Raw genomic sequence first — 20,893 nt, 5'->3', positions numbered from 1 at the left:
AACCTATCAATCAAACAATAACCTATCAATCAAACAATAACCTATTAAATTAAACCAATAACCTATCAATCAAACCAATAACCTATCAATCAAATCAACAACATATCAATCAAACAATAACCTATCATTCAAACCAATAAACGATCAATCAAACCAATAAACGATCAATCAAACCAATAACTGATCAATCAAACAATAACCGATCAATCCAACAATCATCTATCAATCAAACAATAACCTATCAAAACTTAAAAACAATGATTTATGTAATCGGATCCATGTCAGTAGCCACCTAAAACATGTCATCTTCTGTCAAAATATGTAATCGAATCCTTGAGAGTGACAGTATAATTGCCTTGTTCTAGAAGATAATATCTGCGATAGACATGAGTTAGTGTCTCGTATTTCAACACATTATAATAATATTTAAACGTATAACATGATAATAATAATATGAAATATCTCTTGAGGAAAAATTGTTCTTTCAAAATAGTCTAATCTATAAAAATAGGCCTACCGAATGATATTTTTGTAACTGTTGCCAATAGAGTGTATTAATTTAAATTACTTCTCATCTGTAAGAAGCAGATAGACACGATATCAATATTTCACTTGCGACTATGTAGGCCTACCATTAAAACTAACTCATGTAATTGTATGATGTATCAAATATACTGTTACGAAGAATATATCAAGCAATGATCGTAGTCAGTAACTCATGGCGTGAAAATATAACCGCCTATGCAATTAGTGTAATCCCTGATGAGCAGGTAACTCTTCCCTATCTCACACATTATCATGGCCTTTTCGCGCGTGTTAAAACACTCTTCACTGCCTAAAAACATAAAAGGTTCTGTAAACCTAATTAGGCAAAATATATGCCTTTAGAGAATACCCTCAACTATTAAAATAATAAAATTTGTTACATTGCTTTGTCCCAAATAAATGACGTAATCACCATTACAATGCTTAATTTGAAACAATAGTCAAACAAAGCAACAACCAAAAAAGTAATAATAACTAGAAAATAGTGTAGTGATCTTCCCTGGCTTAACACATAGTATGAGATGACATTCCAAAATGATCACACCTCGGTCACACAATGGAATATGCAAATGAGATCTGAAATATTCAAATTAGGAGTAAAAAAATATAAGGTCCCACTCGTGAACCACTAATTTTGTCTGTCACAGTCATTTTGTTTTTAAATTTAATATTCCGTTTTCCGAACCGAATTGAAACCAAACTGCTATACTTTAAATCCTGTTTAGGAAATTTAGTTTGCAAACTCAGTGCCTGAAAAGAAACGTTTTCCAAAGCTAGCAAGTTTAGTGAGAGTTCACAAAAGTTACCGTTAAACTAGTTTGCTTAGAGGTGTGAAAATCGTCGTTGTACAGTAGCTAGTTATAGTTGACATTGACAATGACATTTTCCAGTAACTCTGGTAGACCTTAATAGGCACCACAGACTTTTTCAGAACAAACACGGAGTTTGCAAAGCAAAATTGTGTTTCCTTGGATTTACAGAAACTAGAAAGTAACGTATAGTCCTATTTAGCCTGTTATTTTACAGTTTTAACCTATAAAATTACTTATCAACATGATGTAGGTAAGTCAGAGGTAAGAGGACATTAATGTGTAATCCAATTAGTGGTATAGGTAATACGTCATTTTCTTGAACATACCTTCATGAAGCTGTCGTTGTTGATATCATACAGAAATGGTAACATAATTATAACCATGGGGCTTTCAATGATTATGATTCAAAACCTTTACCCTACAAAAAGGTGATTGCCTAGAACGTGCAAAGCTCTGTTATTCTATTGATTTCACAAGGGTTATTGAAAGTGTAAATGACAGCTAGAAATCAGTGGAATCCACAGGTAATTGAATTAAACAAAATATCGGATATTCAGAAGCCCGTTGCTAAATATGTTTTTCTAGACACAGCAGGCGTTGAAACCGATCCACAGATTTCTTGTGTATTCACTAGGCGGATAAAATCGGTGTGTAATGGCATGGAATGAACCACACATGGCCTGCAAGAGGTGAAACTTATCCCTGTCAAATAACAATAATGTTTGCAATAACAATAATATGTTCATTACATGCTTAATTTGTCAAAGGTATGCCGAAATACCATTATGATGAGTGGCCAATGAAGAAAAATACACTCGTATGCAAATTGACACTTTTTCAATGACAAAATGTTGATATTTAGAAAGTATGTTTAGATTTTGATTCTTTCGTGCTCTTAAAAACGGTGATTAAAGACAGCGGTCGTTACTACAGTTGCTTATTCTCGCGTTGGATTATGTTAGGCCTACATTCATGTAATTTTCAAAGCAAAACATACACACATTTTACTTATACTCTACTGTATCATTATAGGCCTACTCTGAGTTATGCACGTATGCCGAAGATTTACTCTGTGCGCTTGTGTGAGTGTACTTATTTTATTCGTCCTAGTTTAGCGCAAAGAATCTAACGCGAGCTGTCCACAAAGACCGTATAAATAAATTCTAATGAATAGGCTATACAAAATTGTTTAAGAAAGGAGAAGCAATATTAGTAGACCTACTGACTAGGCTTATTTATGCTAGGACGATAGCTATAAGATAAATATACATATACATAAAATATAAATTAGAAAAACTATATGATAACCATTTATGCTGCATTTGATGAAAATAATAATTTCACAGTCTAATCAATCATGATTTGTATAATAATATCGTGACGATACAATGACTATATTGTTCTTATTGATCATGACGTCATTTGATTTGATTCAAACCGTACAGCATATGGTTATCCTATAGTTTCTTATTTTTTTCATTTTAAGTAGCTTTATGTTTTATAATCGGTTCCAACACGCATGAGCTATGCCTAAATAGTTAAAATACTTTATGGTATTTTTAATGGCAAGTAAAGCTAGCGGTACAAAACAATTTTACACATTTCATTATACTGTACATGCTGTAGTGTGAAACAATTATCTGTATTTTACTAGATTTTCTTAGATATCAAAGTATGTAGCAATTTTTATGACATTGTAGAATTCAGATATATCCAATCGATCCCAACCTATTCACTTTTTAGAAAAGTGATCTTTATTGTATCTCATTGGAGTAGACGAGCTGTTGTTATTGCATTGCAACATCTGTAAAAACAAATTTATCCCGATACATTTAAAATCGTATTTATTTACATTCAACATTATGTGTTAGGTGAGTCCTTAGTTGACAGCTTTGCTAGTATTAACAAGGTAGTATATTTATCTTATTGGCGCCATTTCAATCACATATTCTAAATCCAGACAACATTCATGTTTTTATTTGATTAGGTTAAAAAGAGTCGGATGCCCCTGGCATAAACATGACATGTTAGGCACATGACAGAATGTTCACAGTTTCCTGATAAACTTAACGATGAGTATGGTTCACAACGAAGTTGCACCGTTCTAGGGTTGAGTTCACCACATCTAGGTCTGCAATTAATCAACATTTTATATTTTGGTCGCGTGCTCTCGTGACTGCAACTCCAGCGAATACTATACTGCAAATTGTCTTATTCAAGAGTTAGGCCTACCTATTATCCCGAAGCGTTTTAACTACAAAGGGTATGAAGAAAATAGCGGTATTGTTCTTCTTCTGATTCACTTAAAGATTATTATTCTATTCTATACAGGTTTTTATATGGCGCCCTACAAAGAACAGAGTTCCTAACAATACTGAGTAATTAATTAATTTTTAAGATGTGCCTAATGTATTTTTGCATTTCCTTTCAGATAGTTGCCAGTGGCATTCATCCTCATCCCGGTAAGTATTCTCTTGCCGATATTAATACATTATTCCCATCGTTAAGGTACCGCTTAGTCATTCATTTAAGTAACAAACTTATTAGCATACAATATATAACCACTCTTAAATGGTTACGTTACTTCTGCATTAAACATGCATTCATGCGGACTTTGAAAATTTAATTATCGGGTAAAATTGAAAAATTATGTAAATATTTTATGCCCGGCCTGTAGTTCAGAAAGATGACTACTCAAACTAAGATATATCTTCGTTTTTAGATGCGGAACAATAACGCGTCTGTTTGTCTCGCGGAAAAACGACATTTTAGTGTTTTACAGTGCCACCGTAATACACTCGACGGACTACGGAATAGAATAATATAAAAGAAAATTAAAATCTGTAGTTCAAACTAAACCGTGAATTAAATTAAAATGAATTTATAAATGTCAACAAAAGTGATTAAACATTGATTTATAATTAAAGTGCAAATAAGTAAAATAATGTCATTTAGAACCTCGGATTTGTTCAACCATCAAGAAGGGAACCCTTCAGGTTTAGTCCAATGGGTTAACTTATAATTCAGGGCTTTCTTTAAAAAAAATCTGTGTAAATTAAAAAGGCCCGACCAAGGCCTCCTATAGCGATCTACTATTTTGTGAAAGTATTATTCGTGTTCATAATAATCGTTTGAAGATACCCGTTTCCACACTGAAGTTGACCGTTAATGACTTTGTTCAAAATTAGTATGGTAGAGACTTTGTCATTAAGTCAATTCTAAAGAAAATTAATGATGTATAACGTTCTATATCTTGCCATATGGATGAATCAAAATGGCAACACTTGAATCAAATGAGATTGAAATTACTCGGATTAACTTGTCGACAGTATGGAATAACGATTATTTCGAAAAGTTTACCAAGAACAATGGACATTAGTTTGGATAAGTTCAAACATCTACTTATTGTGGCGAAGAGTGTCATTAACAAAAAATAATAAGTAAACTCATTTTTGCAAACGTTAGTGTTGAGATGCGAGTATTTACAAATACAATTTTGCTAATTATGTATTTTAACTCTGCGTTTAGTCAAGTATTTCACTCAGTTCATTCGTATTTGATTTTAACTAGCGACGCAACATAACGCAACCTACGCAACGTAAGAAATAATAATAACTAGAGGGTACTCCGAGAGTACAAACCTCCGCCTACTGTAAAATTCCCCTACATAAAATGCCCCCAGAATATTTTTTTTTTACATTTTTTTTTTATTAGTTCTAAGTGTAAATATGTTAACTGCACACTACAAAGTTGTGGATGACAGTGTGGTGTAATGGTTAAGTATCCACCTCTCACAGTTGCGATCGCTGGTTCAAGTCCCACTGAGGGTTTTTTTTTTAATTATTTTTTTATTTCTTTTTTTTTTTTTTTGTGGACCTTGATCTTTGACCCTGACCCTTCAAAATTTAACCACAATTATATGATGTGTCATTGATCATTGTGGCTAAGTTTGGTGACAATCAGATCAAAACTGTGGTCTCTAGGCAGTAAAATAGTTTTTTGTTAGTTGTGACCTTGACCTATGACCTTTCCCTCTCAAATTCGAACTCGTCCAAGCTTTTTGGGCATAGATCATTGTGTCCAAATTTGGTTAGAATCGGATAAAAACTGTGGCCTCCAGGCTGTTCACAGACACACACACAAACACACAAACACACACACAAATACACAAACACACACACAAACACACACACAAACATACAGGGGTGAAAACATAACCTCCTTGGCGGAGGTAATAATTGTGTTTGCCTCGCCTGCGTGAAACAAATGTTTGCAGCACTGTTACGTCGCTGCGTTGCGTTCTAGCGGGAACCACGATTTATAAACGTCAATTTAGAATTTCTTTATTCTGATAAAGATAAAAGTATGTATCAATCAATTCTTATAAACTATTTTGAATCTCGATTCAAATTACTTAATTCAAACGGGAAAACAATATCTGACAATACAAATGATGTAACAACCGTACAGTAGGAGAGAGTAAAGTACCACTTGACGAAATAGCTACTTTAGTAAAGGAGTTACAAAAGTCGAATGCTTTACTGCTAAAGCGGACATTGTCCCTTGTAAATTAAAAATCTATCATTAAGAAATCTTATACAGCACTATACAGCCTAAAAATTAACCAAATAATGTATGTAAGATGTTTAGACAAGGTCGTATAAATTTGATTTTGCGCATGCGTACAATTAGAAGTGCTCTCATACAAATAATAATTTCTTAAAATAATTTCGTTTGCATCCCAATTTATAGATAAGCATATAATGGTAGTGAATTGCGGTAAAATTTTCCATGCCATGTTATATAACTATTAAATATAACGTTACCGTGCAATATAACGTGAAATTAACCAATCAAATTGCAAGGATTACACTTAAGTGTGTTGGGAAATAACCATTGTTATATAGGCAATAACTTCATGAAACACATTTTCTGTTTAGGAAAGGGTTGCTTTGCGTAAAGACCTACCATACAATATAGATGATAACATAATATTTAACTACTTAAAAACTTTTATTAACTATTTACAAAATATCATATCTTATCTGTAGATATTAAGTTACGTTATGTCCGTCTGAACGGATCAATACAGTAAGGAAGTATTTCCGTTTTGGGCAACTGAAGATGGTATTAAATAAATTTAAAGTATCAGCATGTTCTTTGTAAAGTTATGATTAATTTATAAGCACATGTATTAGTTATGAAGTGCCTATAAGTCATGACGAAATATTGATTTCTCGTTCCACCGAAACCAACCAGTTCCGTTTTTGTCGAATATAATCTGAACGGAAACTCATGCAAGAACTCTTTTCATATATGAAAATATATATATATATATATTCGAATCCAGCCAGAGACATTTTTTCATACAACTAAAAAATATGGAACTTTCGCCAATGAGCTATGCTCGACGCGATTATGAGATCATGTTCCGAATATGAGCACTGTTTCTATAATTTACAGTATGATTTATATATAATTTACACAGTGCTACGCAACATCATTGATTTACATATACACAATATTATTTAAAAAACCGTTGCGAATTAAAGTTGGAATTTATTCTGACTTGTTAAGCCTCCACTGATTGTGAGGGCGTTTGTTGTGTGAGAGAATGTATCTGGTGGGTGAAAATCTGTGATAATACCATACATGGCTCTGTGGTCTAGTGGTATGATACTCGCCCTGTAAGCGAGAGGTTGCAGGTTCGAATCCAGCCAGAGACATTTTTTCATACAACTAAAAAATATGGAACTTTCGCCAATGAGCTATGCTCGACGCGATTATGAGATCATTCCGAATATGAGCACTGTTTCTATAATTTACAGTATGATTTATATATATATATAATATAGTCAACGAACTTATTTATTTCTCGTCATAATAATTATTGGGTCACAAAACTTAAAAATTTAAACTTAGAAGACATGTATTTTCAGGAGTGACTTTAAAAAGTGTCTTTAATTTTATTTTGTCTTGCATGTTGATGGCACTAATGAAGATCCTGGAGGGACAAAGCAGCCGACAACAGAATTATATAATCACAACAAAACAGGTTCAACGAGTCTACATAGTTCACTAAACCAAAATATTGAGAATTTACAATTTACTAAAACATTTGAAACAACAGACAGGAGAACACATACAACAAGAAGTGTAACGAATTCAAATTTAACGGATGAGTTAAGTAATGTGACGTTACAACAAACGCCTGTCCCTCAGTCTATTTCTGAAACGTCAGTGACGATACCGCAGTATGTAGAAACTGAGAAATCAAAAATTAAGTATAATATTCCAAATGAAAAAGTAATATCGACAGTTGATCCTACAACATTAATAGACAAAACGTCTAACCAACCGCTCGCTGAATTTGTATATGTAACGCAAACGCCTGTACATGAGTCTATTTCTGGAACGTCAGTGACGATACCGCAGTATGTAGAAACTGAGAAATCAACAACTAATTATAATATTCCAAATGAAAAAGTAATATCGACAGTTGATCCTACAACATTAATAGACAAAACGTCTAACCAACCTCTCGCTGAATTTGTAAATGTAACGTCTAGGTTTGAAAAAACAAAGGATGTCCAGACAACGACCATTGTAAAAGAAATTAGGACAAATGAAAAGCCAGGTGCTAGTATAGTAACTACAGCTAAAAGTGATCAAGAGACATTTACTACTGCAGCAATACATAAAGCAAGTACCAACGTGATATTAGGTAATCAGACGGATTTATTAAATACACCAACTCCAGATAATACAGATTATGAAACACAGATAGCCACTGAGTTAATAACACGTACAGAGTTGGTTACGTCATACATTACTCCAACAAAGTTAGGATCAGTTAAAGACGAAACTGATTTGCAGAAAGTGAAAGAGGAGTCAAACATTGTACGAAATGGTACTGCTTTAAAAACGGTTCGGCCCAATGGAAAAGGTACTATACCAATGCAATCATTTCAAGATGATCATGTGATTGTTAAGGTTGGCACAACGCCATCACCAGAGGTAAACCTGCCAGAAACAGAACATTCTGTTATAACCTCCCCACCAACTGCTCATGAATTTGAATCTAAACAAGAAATCACTTCCCTCCCATGGGAAAAAATTATAAACTCTGTAGCTGAACGAGACATCCTTGCTCAACAGACGACCACTGATAGTGATGGTCAACAATCGTCATCAGAAGGTTCAGTTTTTGAATCCGAGTTTGAGCTTACAGAGGGTATTTCAACTTCCACTGACACAAGATCTAATAGTCTACAAACAATTCCAACAGAAGATGAGTATGTCACAGGCGTCACAACGATAGTGTATACTTCAAAGGAACATGAGTATATACCAAGAAATCCATCTTCTCATGTGCAAGTACGAAAACGCACTACCATTCAAGAGCCAGATCTAAAGTTCACACCGCCACCTCCAATGAGTAGAACCAATGATGTAAGTGATTCAGTAACTTTGATAACTTCCATAGAAACTGTTCCAATGAATGATGGCACGAAGGACATTCCTGCTGATTTGATGGTCACATATGCATATAAGATTGTGACAGAATTTCAAACAGTCGTTGAAACAACCATGGTTCCTGCTGAGGTAATAGGTAGGTGTAGCTATTTTCTTTCTCTACTTATTTTGCAAGGTTAGGGGCGTCGAATTTATTTAAAATGTAAATGTGAAACTCTTTTATAACTAGTTGTTTTCCATTAATATAGAAATAGAATTTTTTCTTTTTTTTTTCTTTTTGTGGGATCATCCCACTTTTATTTCAAACAAACATCATATAAACACAGTAATATATATTTATGCAATTGCAATTTTGTTATCTGTTTGATTACTAATGATTTTTGTATTTGTTTCTATACCTATTATCATTATTCACCATAGTTATTTTCTATTTTTTATACATGTCATCATCAATGCATTTCATTTCTTTTAAAATCTAATTATACTTATATTCTTGGTACATACATTATCAATTAACAAACTTTTTTTCTCTTTTTAACAATTTTTATCTTTTTAATTCTTGAAAATAAATACAACTTAACTGCGTTTTTATCTTTAATTAATTTTTATACAAGTTAACGTTAATGCATTTTTTTTTATTTTATAATCTTATATACCTTTCTTTATACCTGCGTTATCAATTAACAGGTTTTTTTTCTCTTTGAACAATTTTTTCATAAATACAACTAAGATGCGTTTTTATCTTTAATTAATTTTTATACATGTAATCATTAATTCATTTCCTTTTTTTTATAATCTTATACATTAACTATACTTATATGTTTTTTATAATTACATTATCAATTAACAAAAATGGTTTTCTCTTTTTAATTCTTGCTTTGCTGGAAAATAAATACAAATTAAAATGTGTTTTTATCTTTGTTTACATTCATAATTTCTTTTGAAATTAGACATACATAAACACATATAGGTCGATATACATATACACATACATATGTGTATATATATATATACAAATACATCATACATACAAACGTACCAAACACTTATACACATATATACCTATACACATATATATCTATACCCACATATACACATGCGTATACATACATAAGCATACCAAATTAAGGATTCATGAAGAAATAGGCTATACACAAATATCATCGAACAAAAATAGAATAGAATAGAAATAGAATATCCTTATCCAGTTATCCAGTTCAATTAAAGTTGTATTCTTTTACAATACAACTTTTAACTACATCTTTTATTTTTTTTAAACTCGAATTTCATTGTTTGTGTTTAGTAATTACACCTCCTCGACTCATTACCATATCGACCGTAACTGCATATTCGACAAAGGTCACGTGGAGGGCTCCTGGTAGGCCTGTGATTAGACACTTTCGTGTGGAATATACGGGAACATTTACCGATAAAAAGATAACCGTTATAACTGTAGGTGGTAGATTAAATAATAAGATCATTGATGGACTAACTGCGGGAGAACGTTACCGGTTCCGTGTCTCGTCAGTTCCAGTGAGTGGAACAGCTAGCGACTGGAGCAACATTATGGAAGCCGATACAGGTAAATAACTATAGTATATTGCGTTGTATTGATGATAATAAGATTTAAGTTTCTAAACATCTTCAGTAGATTTTTTCTCGTAGATTACCGATTGTTGTTTGCACATGCCATTTTCATAATATCTATCTATTGGTTCCATCTTCACGTCGGAGGTCGGAGGTCATGCTTCCCCAGTCGTCTCTATACAATGCTTGGCTTACACATTTTTCACAACTTTTGGTTTTGATCCATTCTTATAAGTCACAAATCCATTTCCTACGAAGTTTCTCTCTTCCTCTTTTACCTTATACTCGTCCCATACGAATAATAGTAATATTATTTCCACAGTAATGGTTCCTGTAGTAGTGTCTGTGGAATCCATACAAGAAAGATCTGTGACATTATCTTGGAGGGATAACCCAAATGTTGCTATCAGAGAAACACGAATTAACTATCAAGGAACATCTCAAGACCGGCAACTGAAGTCCACAATTATTTCAAATTTTCGGACCACAACATTGCGGGACCTTTACCCAGGGGATCTTTATGAGATTGAAGTGACTGTTTTCAGTCCTACAAATAAACAAGCAGTTACCAAGATACAGGTTGGAACACGTAAGTAACGATTACAATTTCTTGAAACTCTACAGTCTCTAAATATGTATTTTTTCATGAATATTCTTTAAATTGTAGGTCCATTTCCGCCAACACTGGAACCTATTAGCTATTACAACGTATCTTCGATCGAGATTGGTGTTAAACCTCCTACCAACAGTATTGTGCATTCCTTCAACGTTTCCATCCAGTTGCAGAACACTACCGAATTTACATATTTCCACGTACTAAACCTAGGAAGCAGTGTGACAAACTTTGTTATTCCTAGTCTTGTGTCTGGTGGACAGTATGAAATAAGCATTGCTTGTATAGGGTATGGCTTCCACGAGTACTCACGATGGACAAGAATTAAACATACTGCAAGTAAGTGTCTTTGTTTAGTCTTATATTTGTATTTAATGCTAGAATATTACCACAAACATTTGTAAAGCATAACCCAAGTCCGTCATTATCAGTTATTGTCCACTGCTGAACGAAAACCCTGTATTTTGCTTTAGAGGTTTTTCACTCTCTGGTAGCTACATGCATTTTAGGCCTACATATTCCCATATTATTGGATTTTTTATCTGCAGAGAAGAGTGAAATTAACTGATTTCGCTCTTCCCTGTCTCTGTATTGTTTTCACTGCCATCCACTAATTCTTCGTTTCCTTTTCCTTGGTCTCCAAACTATCAGTACTCCATTACTTGTCAAATAATTATGCTGCTGGTATGAACTGTCCATTTCCTATTCCCATTATTTCTGTTGCTTTGGTTTGGTTCCATACTTGATTAGGATACTTACGTATGGGTGGATTGTCGAGATGCAATGCAATTGCACACTGCTCCCTGGATTATACAGAGCTCATGAGGAATATTGATTCAGGGAAACATTGATCCCCTTTGGGTGCGGTTTGGATATATATGATTTACTTCAGGCGACAGAGTTATGTTTAGTATACACAATCCAATGATCACGCTCTGACTAATGTCTACATAAAAAATGGTAATTTCCCAACAAAACCCTTGCCTCTGATTGCATTAGTGTATTACCTGTCCTCTGGGAACTTTTACATTTACATCCGGCTCTTCTATCACAGTAAGAAACTTATCTACTGTAACATTAAAAGAAATGTTTGCTTTCTCAACGTCTCAACTATTTCCTCAATAATGTAGTTGCCATGGGGGTAATTACTTGAAAGTCTCATCTCGTCATGTTTATATTAATATTACATAATTAATATTATAGTTAGGGAGAAGCCGCCAATGTTTGTTTAATCACTTTAACAATCTTTATAAATCATTGTTAGATTTTATTTGACAGAATTATTATGGGATTGTTAGCTCGTTATGTTTCAATTGTCCTTCATTCTACGTATATGATACGTCAATGATACTTAATCACGTAAAAATTAGCAAACAACAATGTTTATGAAAAAAAGTCATTGTTTAAACTCTTTTCACTTTTTGTATTTCAAAAAATATATATTTATTTTATTAATATAGTATTAGTATCCCTATTTTAAGTCTACAAAGGGCCAATCTAGGGAAAAAATAGAAACTTATTCGAATTGGAACAATAATTTCTAAACAATATACAGTAAATGAATTAGTAATCCATCGAATGGAGGTCTCATCAAAATAACCTTGGCTTGATTCTTTCCAGAGCTCTACGCACCAATGATTCAAATAGACAGAACTGTTGTCACTACAACCAGCATAAACTTTTTTTGGGAGTTCCGTGACTACATTGACTGTAGTCATTTCTTGATAACTTACTACGCTAAACATGGCGGAATTATGAACAGAGGCACTATGAACTGCTTGAAGAAATCGGCACAACTTCAAAATCTCGTACCTGGTGAGACATATACGATGATTGTGAAGGCTGTTAGTGGACCTGAGTTTGCATCTAGCCAACCTATAAACATTACTACAAGTAAGAAAGCATGATCAGGAACATAAATATGTAAAATATTTTAGAGACACAACAATGATACGACAATTATGCTACTGAAAAAAAAATGAATGGATACAAGTGGGTGATTTCCATAAAATGTAGAGAGAGTGGGGGAAAACAATGTTATTTATTTAAAAGAAGACAGATAAAAAGAAAACATTGACGCAGCCCATACGCACAATAGTCCATGTTAACACAAGATAGGCCTATAAAAGATTGCTAAAAAATATATCTTTGCTAATAGATATACCGCCATTAAGTACGTCTCTGATACTAATTAACTTAACGATTGAGTTTTTAGCAGATAATGTATTAAACGTAACAAACATCTAAAGCTTATTAGTAGTTTGACTGGAACATAAAATAGATAATGTTTACGTACAACAGCAATGAAATACATATCATATATGCCGTATTTCATTTCATTTCACAACTTTAAACTTAAAGAATAACCGATGAACTCTAAATGACCAAGTAGTCATCACTGAAATATAATTCATTCATTACGATTCCATCTGTTCATTATTTTTTTCCTTGGAAGGGAAGACAAGTACAAACTAAAGGCAAACAGGAGATCGACTTCAAATCCAATCTAATCCTACCTGTGCTACCTAAACAGTATTGCCTTATTTTTAATATCTTGATTCTACAAACAATCGAAAAGCTACACAGGTGGGAATAGGGTGATATGAGCAATTATATTGCTGTATTTTTTAGATGATTTAACAGATACCATGAAATGTTGTTGCGTTCGTGCTAGTTCATACATTTAGTTTGACTTGTATTCGTTAACTTTACAAGAAAGCTTGAAAAATAATGTTTGTCTTTTATAACATACATTGTCAAGTTTGTTAGTAAATTAGAATTAATAATAATCTTTCAAGTGTTATTAGTATCTTATGAACAATATACGTATTTTGCTCGGGCGCAGTGCGCTATATTATTTGAATTAATGCGGTACAAAATAAAACAAATATTTACGGTTGCCATTTTATACTAAAGTATAGTAGAACCAAATTCAAGCATAATTCAATAAACATTTTTATGATTGAAATGTTTTTAGAGAAATATAATTTGTTTTTTAAATAAAAATTTGGGTGTAGCAATAATTGTTTCCCAGGTATTGCTATATAAGTCGTAGGCTGAGTTCTACTTTTAAGCCATCCTTATCCAGGTGTTTCTTAACTTCCGAGACTATCACGGATGAAACGGAGGGAAATGGCCCTAACACATTTTTGTTTAGGCTGTGAAGATATTATAGTAATGCATAACAAATATAAAATACAAAATATAAAACCCTTTACATGCATGTTGATCATAATGTAAATGTAAAAATCATAATCCTAACCATGAAATTACTGTTGAGAAATAAAAGCCCTTTTTTCATATAACTATTTGTTTCCTGAACAAGAATACAATGGGATGAAAAATGCAATTCATTCATTATTCAAGTATTATTCATCAGGCATAACGTCTCCTAACAAATTATCATTTAAGTTTTAAAAAGTGCGAAGTAAAAGTGAATGAATACAAAACTGAAAGACCTTATCGTTATAATAGATAAATTTATTTTCTTTGTTTTCTACTTATTGTAATGTAAATAGCGTAGGCCTACAATCAGAAGACCATTATAAGATAATGTCCGATACTTAATTTCGAAATGAAATTGAAATATTCTGTATTATCTTAATTGATGAACAGATGGCGCATTGTGATAATAATACTTGTGTATACATTCTTCAAAGAAAAGATGGATAAAAGTTTTCGAATTTGAGTTTAAGCATAAAACGTGTGGCGTTATGTACTGTATATGACGTGTTGCGTTATGTACTGTATCTGACGTGTGGCGTTATGTATTTATCTGACGTGTGACGTTATGTACTTATCTGACGTGTGGCGTTATGCACTGTATCTGACGTGTGGCATTATGCATTGTATGTGAAGTGTGGCGTTATGCACTGTATGTGACGTGTGGTGTTATGTACCGTAGTGTATCTGACGTGTGGAGTTATGCATTGTATATGACGTATGGCGTTACGTACTGTATCTGACGTGTGACGTTATGTACTGTATGTGACGTGTGGTGTAATGTAATGTATTTGACGTGTGGCGTTATGCACTGTATCTGACGTGTGACGTGTGGCGTTATGCACTGTATCTGACGTGTGACGTGTGGCGTTATGCACTGTATCTGACATGTGACGTGTGGCGTTGTGCACTGTATGTGCTGTATCTGGCGTGTGGCGCTATGTTGTGTATCTCTTCTGGATTCGTTATGATTCGTCAATATCTGATTAATTAATTCGATTAGTTACATGTTTTGTACTTTTATGAACATTCTTGACATAATGCTAATTAATATTGTATCTAATCACGAAGGCGCCGTATTCCATTACTTTGGGACGTGTGTATGTTTGTGAATTTTGTGTGTCCCTGCACTTACGTAACTTCAGGCATTCACTGTAACATTATGTATGCCTATAAACGTTGCTATCTGTTTCACACTTTAACAATAACGATGAGTATAATTATTTACCAGGAATTTGTCTTCTCGGCTACAATAACGTTATTACGTTTCATTTTTATATCAAAGAAAAATCACATATTCACATAGTTAAAACCAACAAAGATAATTATAATGTATATTCATTAGGAATATATTCATTAGGAATATACGATGTCCAACAATTCCACGCATGCGTGCATGTATGCATTGAGCTAGTGTCCTAGATTTGTTTTCATAGTGAACTGCTTTTATACAGATACTATAATTGCTTTACTTACCTGTTATTTAATTAATGCAGGAAATAGATAAAATTTACGGTGATTTAGCCAAATTCCAATTATTTACAACGCATTTTTATAATACTGACGTGTCAGAGGAATGTGGATAACAACTGTGAATTAATATTTATTCGGCTATTATTTGTTTAAGGTGTCCCGTATTGAGATTATGTGTTAAAATTCTTAATGTAGAATAATAAAACTGTGTTACAATGACAGTTGTGTGTGAATTCCGGTCATAATTTAAGTGTGTAATTGCTCTAGAAAATAATCTAAATTTTTATATTGATTTCGAAGGACAAACATTATATTGTTTAGTCATCTCAATTGCAGGTTTAATCAAATGTCACATTTGGGATTGACGCTTTATGATAGACTTTTTGGGTTCCTCCACATCTTAATTTTTAAATAATTCTTTAATTGAAAGACATTTTTAAAATCACAGAAATTAAGGGTTATCGTATATTTTGATTAAATCGTAATATAGTGGTGGTTCCCTTTTTTAAAGTACAATGTTAATTGTAATAGGAACAACCAGAATGAGTCGTACTAGTTCAAAATGTGTTTAACATTTTTTAGTAGACCTATATTATAAGTCCTAACAATAAATAAGTCGTCCAAGTCTCATTTCCACAACCTAATTGGATATTACATTGATTCACAAATAACGTGTATTTTATTTTAATATAGGCCTTGGCCAATTACGTGTAGAACCTGTTACGATGTACACAGCGACTACCGTCACTCTTTCGTGGGTCACATCGGCTCCAAATGCAATTATTGAGACCTTTGTAGTTACTTACAAAGGAACACATTTAGATAGGCAGCCTAGCAGTATCAACGTACCAGGGATAGAGAGGACGTATGTGTTGTCGAGGCTGGCTCCAGGAGAGACGTATTCCATCAACGTACAAGCCCGAAGTGGACGACAATATGTAGATGGTAACAGCATTTCAAAAACAACAGGTGATACCTTCAACATTTCGTAATAATTTACAAGACAATGTAATCGGGTGCTTCCTAGCCTCTGGTCCTTTTAGAGGAACCACCGAGTAAACACTGTTGAAAAAAATAATTTCTGTTTTCCTTCAACAAATTAATCTGAACTATTGAAGGTGTTTTATTATTCTGGATTTCTGAATAAAATTATATAAATGCGATGTATGGAAATTTGATTTTAATAAGCATTCATGTAGTTTTTACCAGTTATGTTTATAGCTGTATGTGAAATGTTATTCTAGAGATAATTCGCATCTCTCTCTTGTGTCTATTTTACGGTCTTTTTATATTTGCAGTTCCAAGCAATCCTTTCGACATTGATGCGCCGCATACAACAATGGATACGATACATCTATCATGGGAGAAATCTGCATATAGTGTGGTTGAGACCTATGAAATAAAGTACCATAACACGGGGGACAAAGTGGTTCGTGAGGGTGTCTCTTCAACAGAAGGTTACGTTATGAAGTCGCTGAAACCAGGCGCTGTGTACAGTATCTCAATCAGGGCTTTGAGTGGGTCTGAGAAAAGTAGAGAGGTCACCACTATACAGAGAACGAGTAAGTCCACTTCTAAAATACAGTACACGCATGCCAAGCAAAACGAATTTCCATTTTAAAGTGGACCAATGTATCAGTTATCATCATATATCTGAGTTTTCTAGACACCCGAAACTTTCTCGTGACAAACGAGAAGCAACACTATTTTTACACTATTTTACGGCCAACCATTATTCAGTAAAGCCATATTTAAGGAGGCACTTAGGAATGAATAGTTATTTTATAATTTATAATTACATAGGAAGATGCAAAATATATTTATATGCTTTCTATGTTCAATTTTACGTGTGGTGTTGATTGTTCCCGCATTTGGTTTAATACTTATTCCACACCTTATGGACTCTGTCTACACTATAAACTTCATGTGACAAAATATGTGATGTGCCCATATAATGTACATTATTATGTCATGTCACTACTATTTAAGCATATCACTACCATATTTGGGCGCATCACACTTTTTTGACACACATAGTTTGATAGTGTAGACAGAGCGTTACAGTACGACGGTTATGATCAGAAGAGGAATGTAATTAGAAAAGAGATGAGTGTATAATCCCCGACATAATTACACAATTACTAACTGACTAAAACTTTTAAAAGTTTTAATAATTTAACGAAGTGTAGACACATGGGATTCCCATTAAAATTATTTCATGCACGGTAATTATTCTCACCATTATCAGTTAATGTTCTTTTATTTTCTATGGAGAAAATAAATTACATTGTGCTTTGCGATTTGTTTTAAATTCCATAATCCCAAATGCAAACAATAATCATTCATTATTTGCAAAGCTAAATTAACTAATTACTTTTACAATATCGATGTTACTTGGATTTTGATCCTCGAAAAAAGCCTCGTGAAAATTTGCCATTTAATAGGCTCTGTCTACACTCTATCATACTTTATGTGACAAAAAATGTGATGTGCCCATATATGGACATGATTATGGCATATCACTACCATATTTGGGCACATCACACTTGTTGTTGTCAAACTAGTTTTATAGTGTAGACAGTGCTTTTATCTTGGTTTTTCAGTCGTTACCAATCAATAGTTTATTGATTGAATTCTAGTAATTATCGATAGCTTAAACTTTTCGAAAAACAAATCCTCTTTGCATAATTATATTGGTAAAATATTGGTAGTCAAATGAAGAATATTAATTTTATTAATTATGTCTGTATAGACCTAATGAATATCTATTAAAGCATAAATATTTTAATAAGATTAACGTCATAGCATAAAATGCTTTGTGTCTGAATCATAACTCATACATTTCACACATTTATTTTATATTTCCCCAGAGCTTGGACAGGCAAGTGAAATCCGCGTTAATGCTCTGACAAATACGTCATTTGCTGTTCTGTGGGAAGACCCACCGGGTTCTTACGAAGGCGTCGCTGTGACGTGTGATAAATGTGCTACACGGCAACTCAATATTTTCTATGGTGGGATGTCTGTGGCAAGATTCAAAAAGCTATCAGCTGGGACGAAATACAGGGTATCACTAGTGACTAAAAAATCTGACTTTGAGGATTCCCATCCTGCAGTAATTGAAGTCATCACAAGTGAGTATTGAAATTGTATAAACTGAGAAAAAACGCGTACAATATTGTTGTTTTTTTTTATTTTAAAATAATTTATAAAATAAAATATAAAAAACTGAAGAAAAAAACACGTAAAATATTGTGCGAATTTGAGTGTCATGCATCGGTTGATTAAAATAGACTTGTAATTATTTGAACAATGTCAGAATATTTGTTATGAAGATGCTTCACTTTCTCTTTAAATGTCAACAGGAAAACGATTAATGATCTAACAAAAGATATTAACATCAACAATTCAAGAAATATCGTGTAACGTAAATCTTCTAATTGTAACCCTGGGTTATTATTCTTGGATTGTTTTTTAGGGTGGATTACTATTAGAAGGGGGTTACTATTAGAGCAGTGGGTTAATATTACTAATCTTAAATTAGGTTAGGCATCTGAAAATAGTAACCTCCCCCCCCCCTCCCCCAGCTTTACCAGTCAGCAACTCATAGCAAAATAATATAACAGTATACGAATAAACAAATTTGGTTGAAACCCTAACTTTATTTATCAAAAAGACTCAATCCTCCCCCACTCCCGAGATCAACATGCATTATCTCTCAAAAAAGTTTTTGTGAGTCTAATAGTAACCCCCATGGGTTACTTTTAGAGTAGTGGGTTATTATTATAGATTTACTTCTTATAAGTTGGGTTACTATTAGAAGGGGGTTACTATTAGAGTAGTGGGTTATTATTATAGATTGACTTATAAGTTGGGTTACTATTAGAAGGGGGGTTACTATTACAGTGTGGGTTACTATTAGAAGATTTACAGTATACGAAAAATTAAACAAAAGAATTATGATACTTAACGCTCGTTCGCCACGGAGATACTGCTGTATATAGTGTTGATTTCATTTAGTATAATTTTTTTTTAGTTTTAACTAAAGGAAGCAGTAGATAATGTACATACAGTATGGTTAGATCTATTTTAGTTAGAAAAGTGTTTCATTTCCAAACAACCTTTTTGACGTTCTGTGTCTAGGACGCAAAGCAATGCCGCGTACCGGCGCAAAGTGCCGTGAAATTATGGATAGAACAGTAATTTGCGTCGCTACCGTAGTGTCGCTACCGTACGTTATGTGGCTACCGTACGTTGTGTTACGGCAGGATTTTTTTCTAATGGGAACCAAGCTTTATTGATGATAATACAGTACGTTATGTCATGCGTGTACGTTATGACCAGTGTCGTAGCCCTGCAGTTATTTGGGGATTAACTCGATCAAAACGAACCAGTTTCCAAACTGTTCTATTTTAAAATAAAACCAAGCATCCGGACTTTGTATTCATAGTTTCTTTGAATTAATACCTGGATTTGTTGGTAATTCCAATTTCCAAGTTTTTGTCAAAAAGGAAATGTTGGAGTTATTTAACATGTGTAACATATAATTATGTTAAACCTGGTTTTAGTCACTATTATTATGAACCATCTGTTTCGGAAACGATTCCAATGAAAACGAACTTTTTCAAAATCTTGAGAAGGGGAAGCAGCGGACGGGAAGACTCGTAGTACCGGTAACTACAAAACGGTTTAAACATATTACATGCAGGAATTAAAAAAAAAAGTTAGGATCTTCAGTGTAAATAATCTTTCTCTTACGTGTTACCTGTCCGGAAATTCTCACAGTAACTTGTTTATTTTAAAAAGATATGTAGTAAACTGTATGTTTTACTTTCGGATGTCATTGCACGTAACAATAAAGCTATCACAATAATTTAGCTCTAACAATTAATTTTTATGTTTATTTTAGTATAGGAAATAGTAAAACTAAAATAACACAATAGTCTTTTGCTGAACTTTATGTTGAATAAATTTAAGCTAATGGAATGAATAACTTTTTCTTTTTACCTATCCTACTTTCTGAAATGTCATACCTTGATGAAACAAAACTATTAACTTCTTTCACATTGAAGTAAAGAAGTTGTGCTATGTTTTGTACGGACGTACTAGTAGTAGGCTACGTTCACAATGTGATTATGAACGTATTTGAATTATTTTATCATTT

At 33.1% G+C, this 20,893-nt stretch overlaps 1 protein-coding gene across 1 annotated transcript in view; it reads left to right on the top strand.

Annotated features, from left to right (window-relative positions):
• The window catches only part of LOC140040649 (receptor-type tyrosine-protein phosphatase eta-like), a 52,747-nt gene that overhangs the window by 17,892 nt on the left and 13,962 nt on the right, over positions 1-20,893 (top strand). The window contains exons 2-10 of the mRNA XM_072086735.1: positions 3,790-3,820; positions 7,360-8,970; positions 10,138-10,416; positions 10,744-11,010; positions 11,089-11,373; positions 12,655-12,927; positions 16,423-16,698; positions 17,028-17,291; positions 18,600-18,863. Of these exons, the coding sequence (XP_071942836.1) occupies positions 3,790-3,820; positions 7,360-8,970; positions 10,138-10,416; positions 10,744-11,010; positions 11,089-11,373; positions 12,655-12,927; positions 16,423-16,698; positions 17,028-17,291; positions 18,600-18,863 (3,550 nt within the window). The remainder of the gene's footprint in view (positions 1-3,789; positions 3,821-7,359; positions 8,971-10,137; positions 10,417-10,743; positions 11,011-11,088; positions 11,374-12,654; positions 12,928-16,422; positions 16,699-17,027; positions 17,292-18,599; positions 18,864-20,893) is intronic.

Source organism: Antedon mediterranea, chromosome 2, assembly GCF_964355755.1.
Source record: "Antedon mediterranea chromosome 2, ecAntMedi1.1, whole genome shotgun sequence".
NCBI lineage: Eukaryota > Metazoa > Echinodermata > Crinoidea > Comatulida > Antedonidae > Antedon > Antedon mediterranea.
Note: the sequence above shows the minus strand (reverse complement) of the source record. Positions and strands in the feature narration are given on the sequence as shown.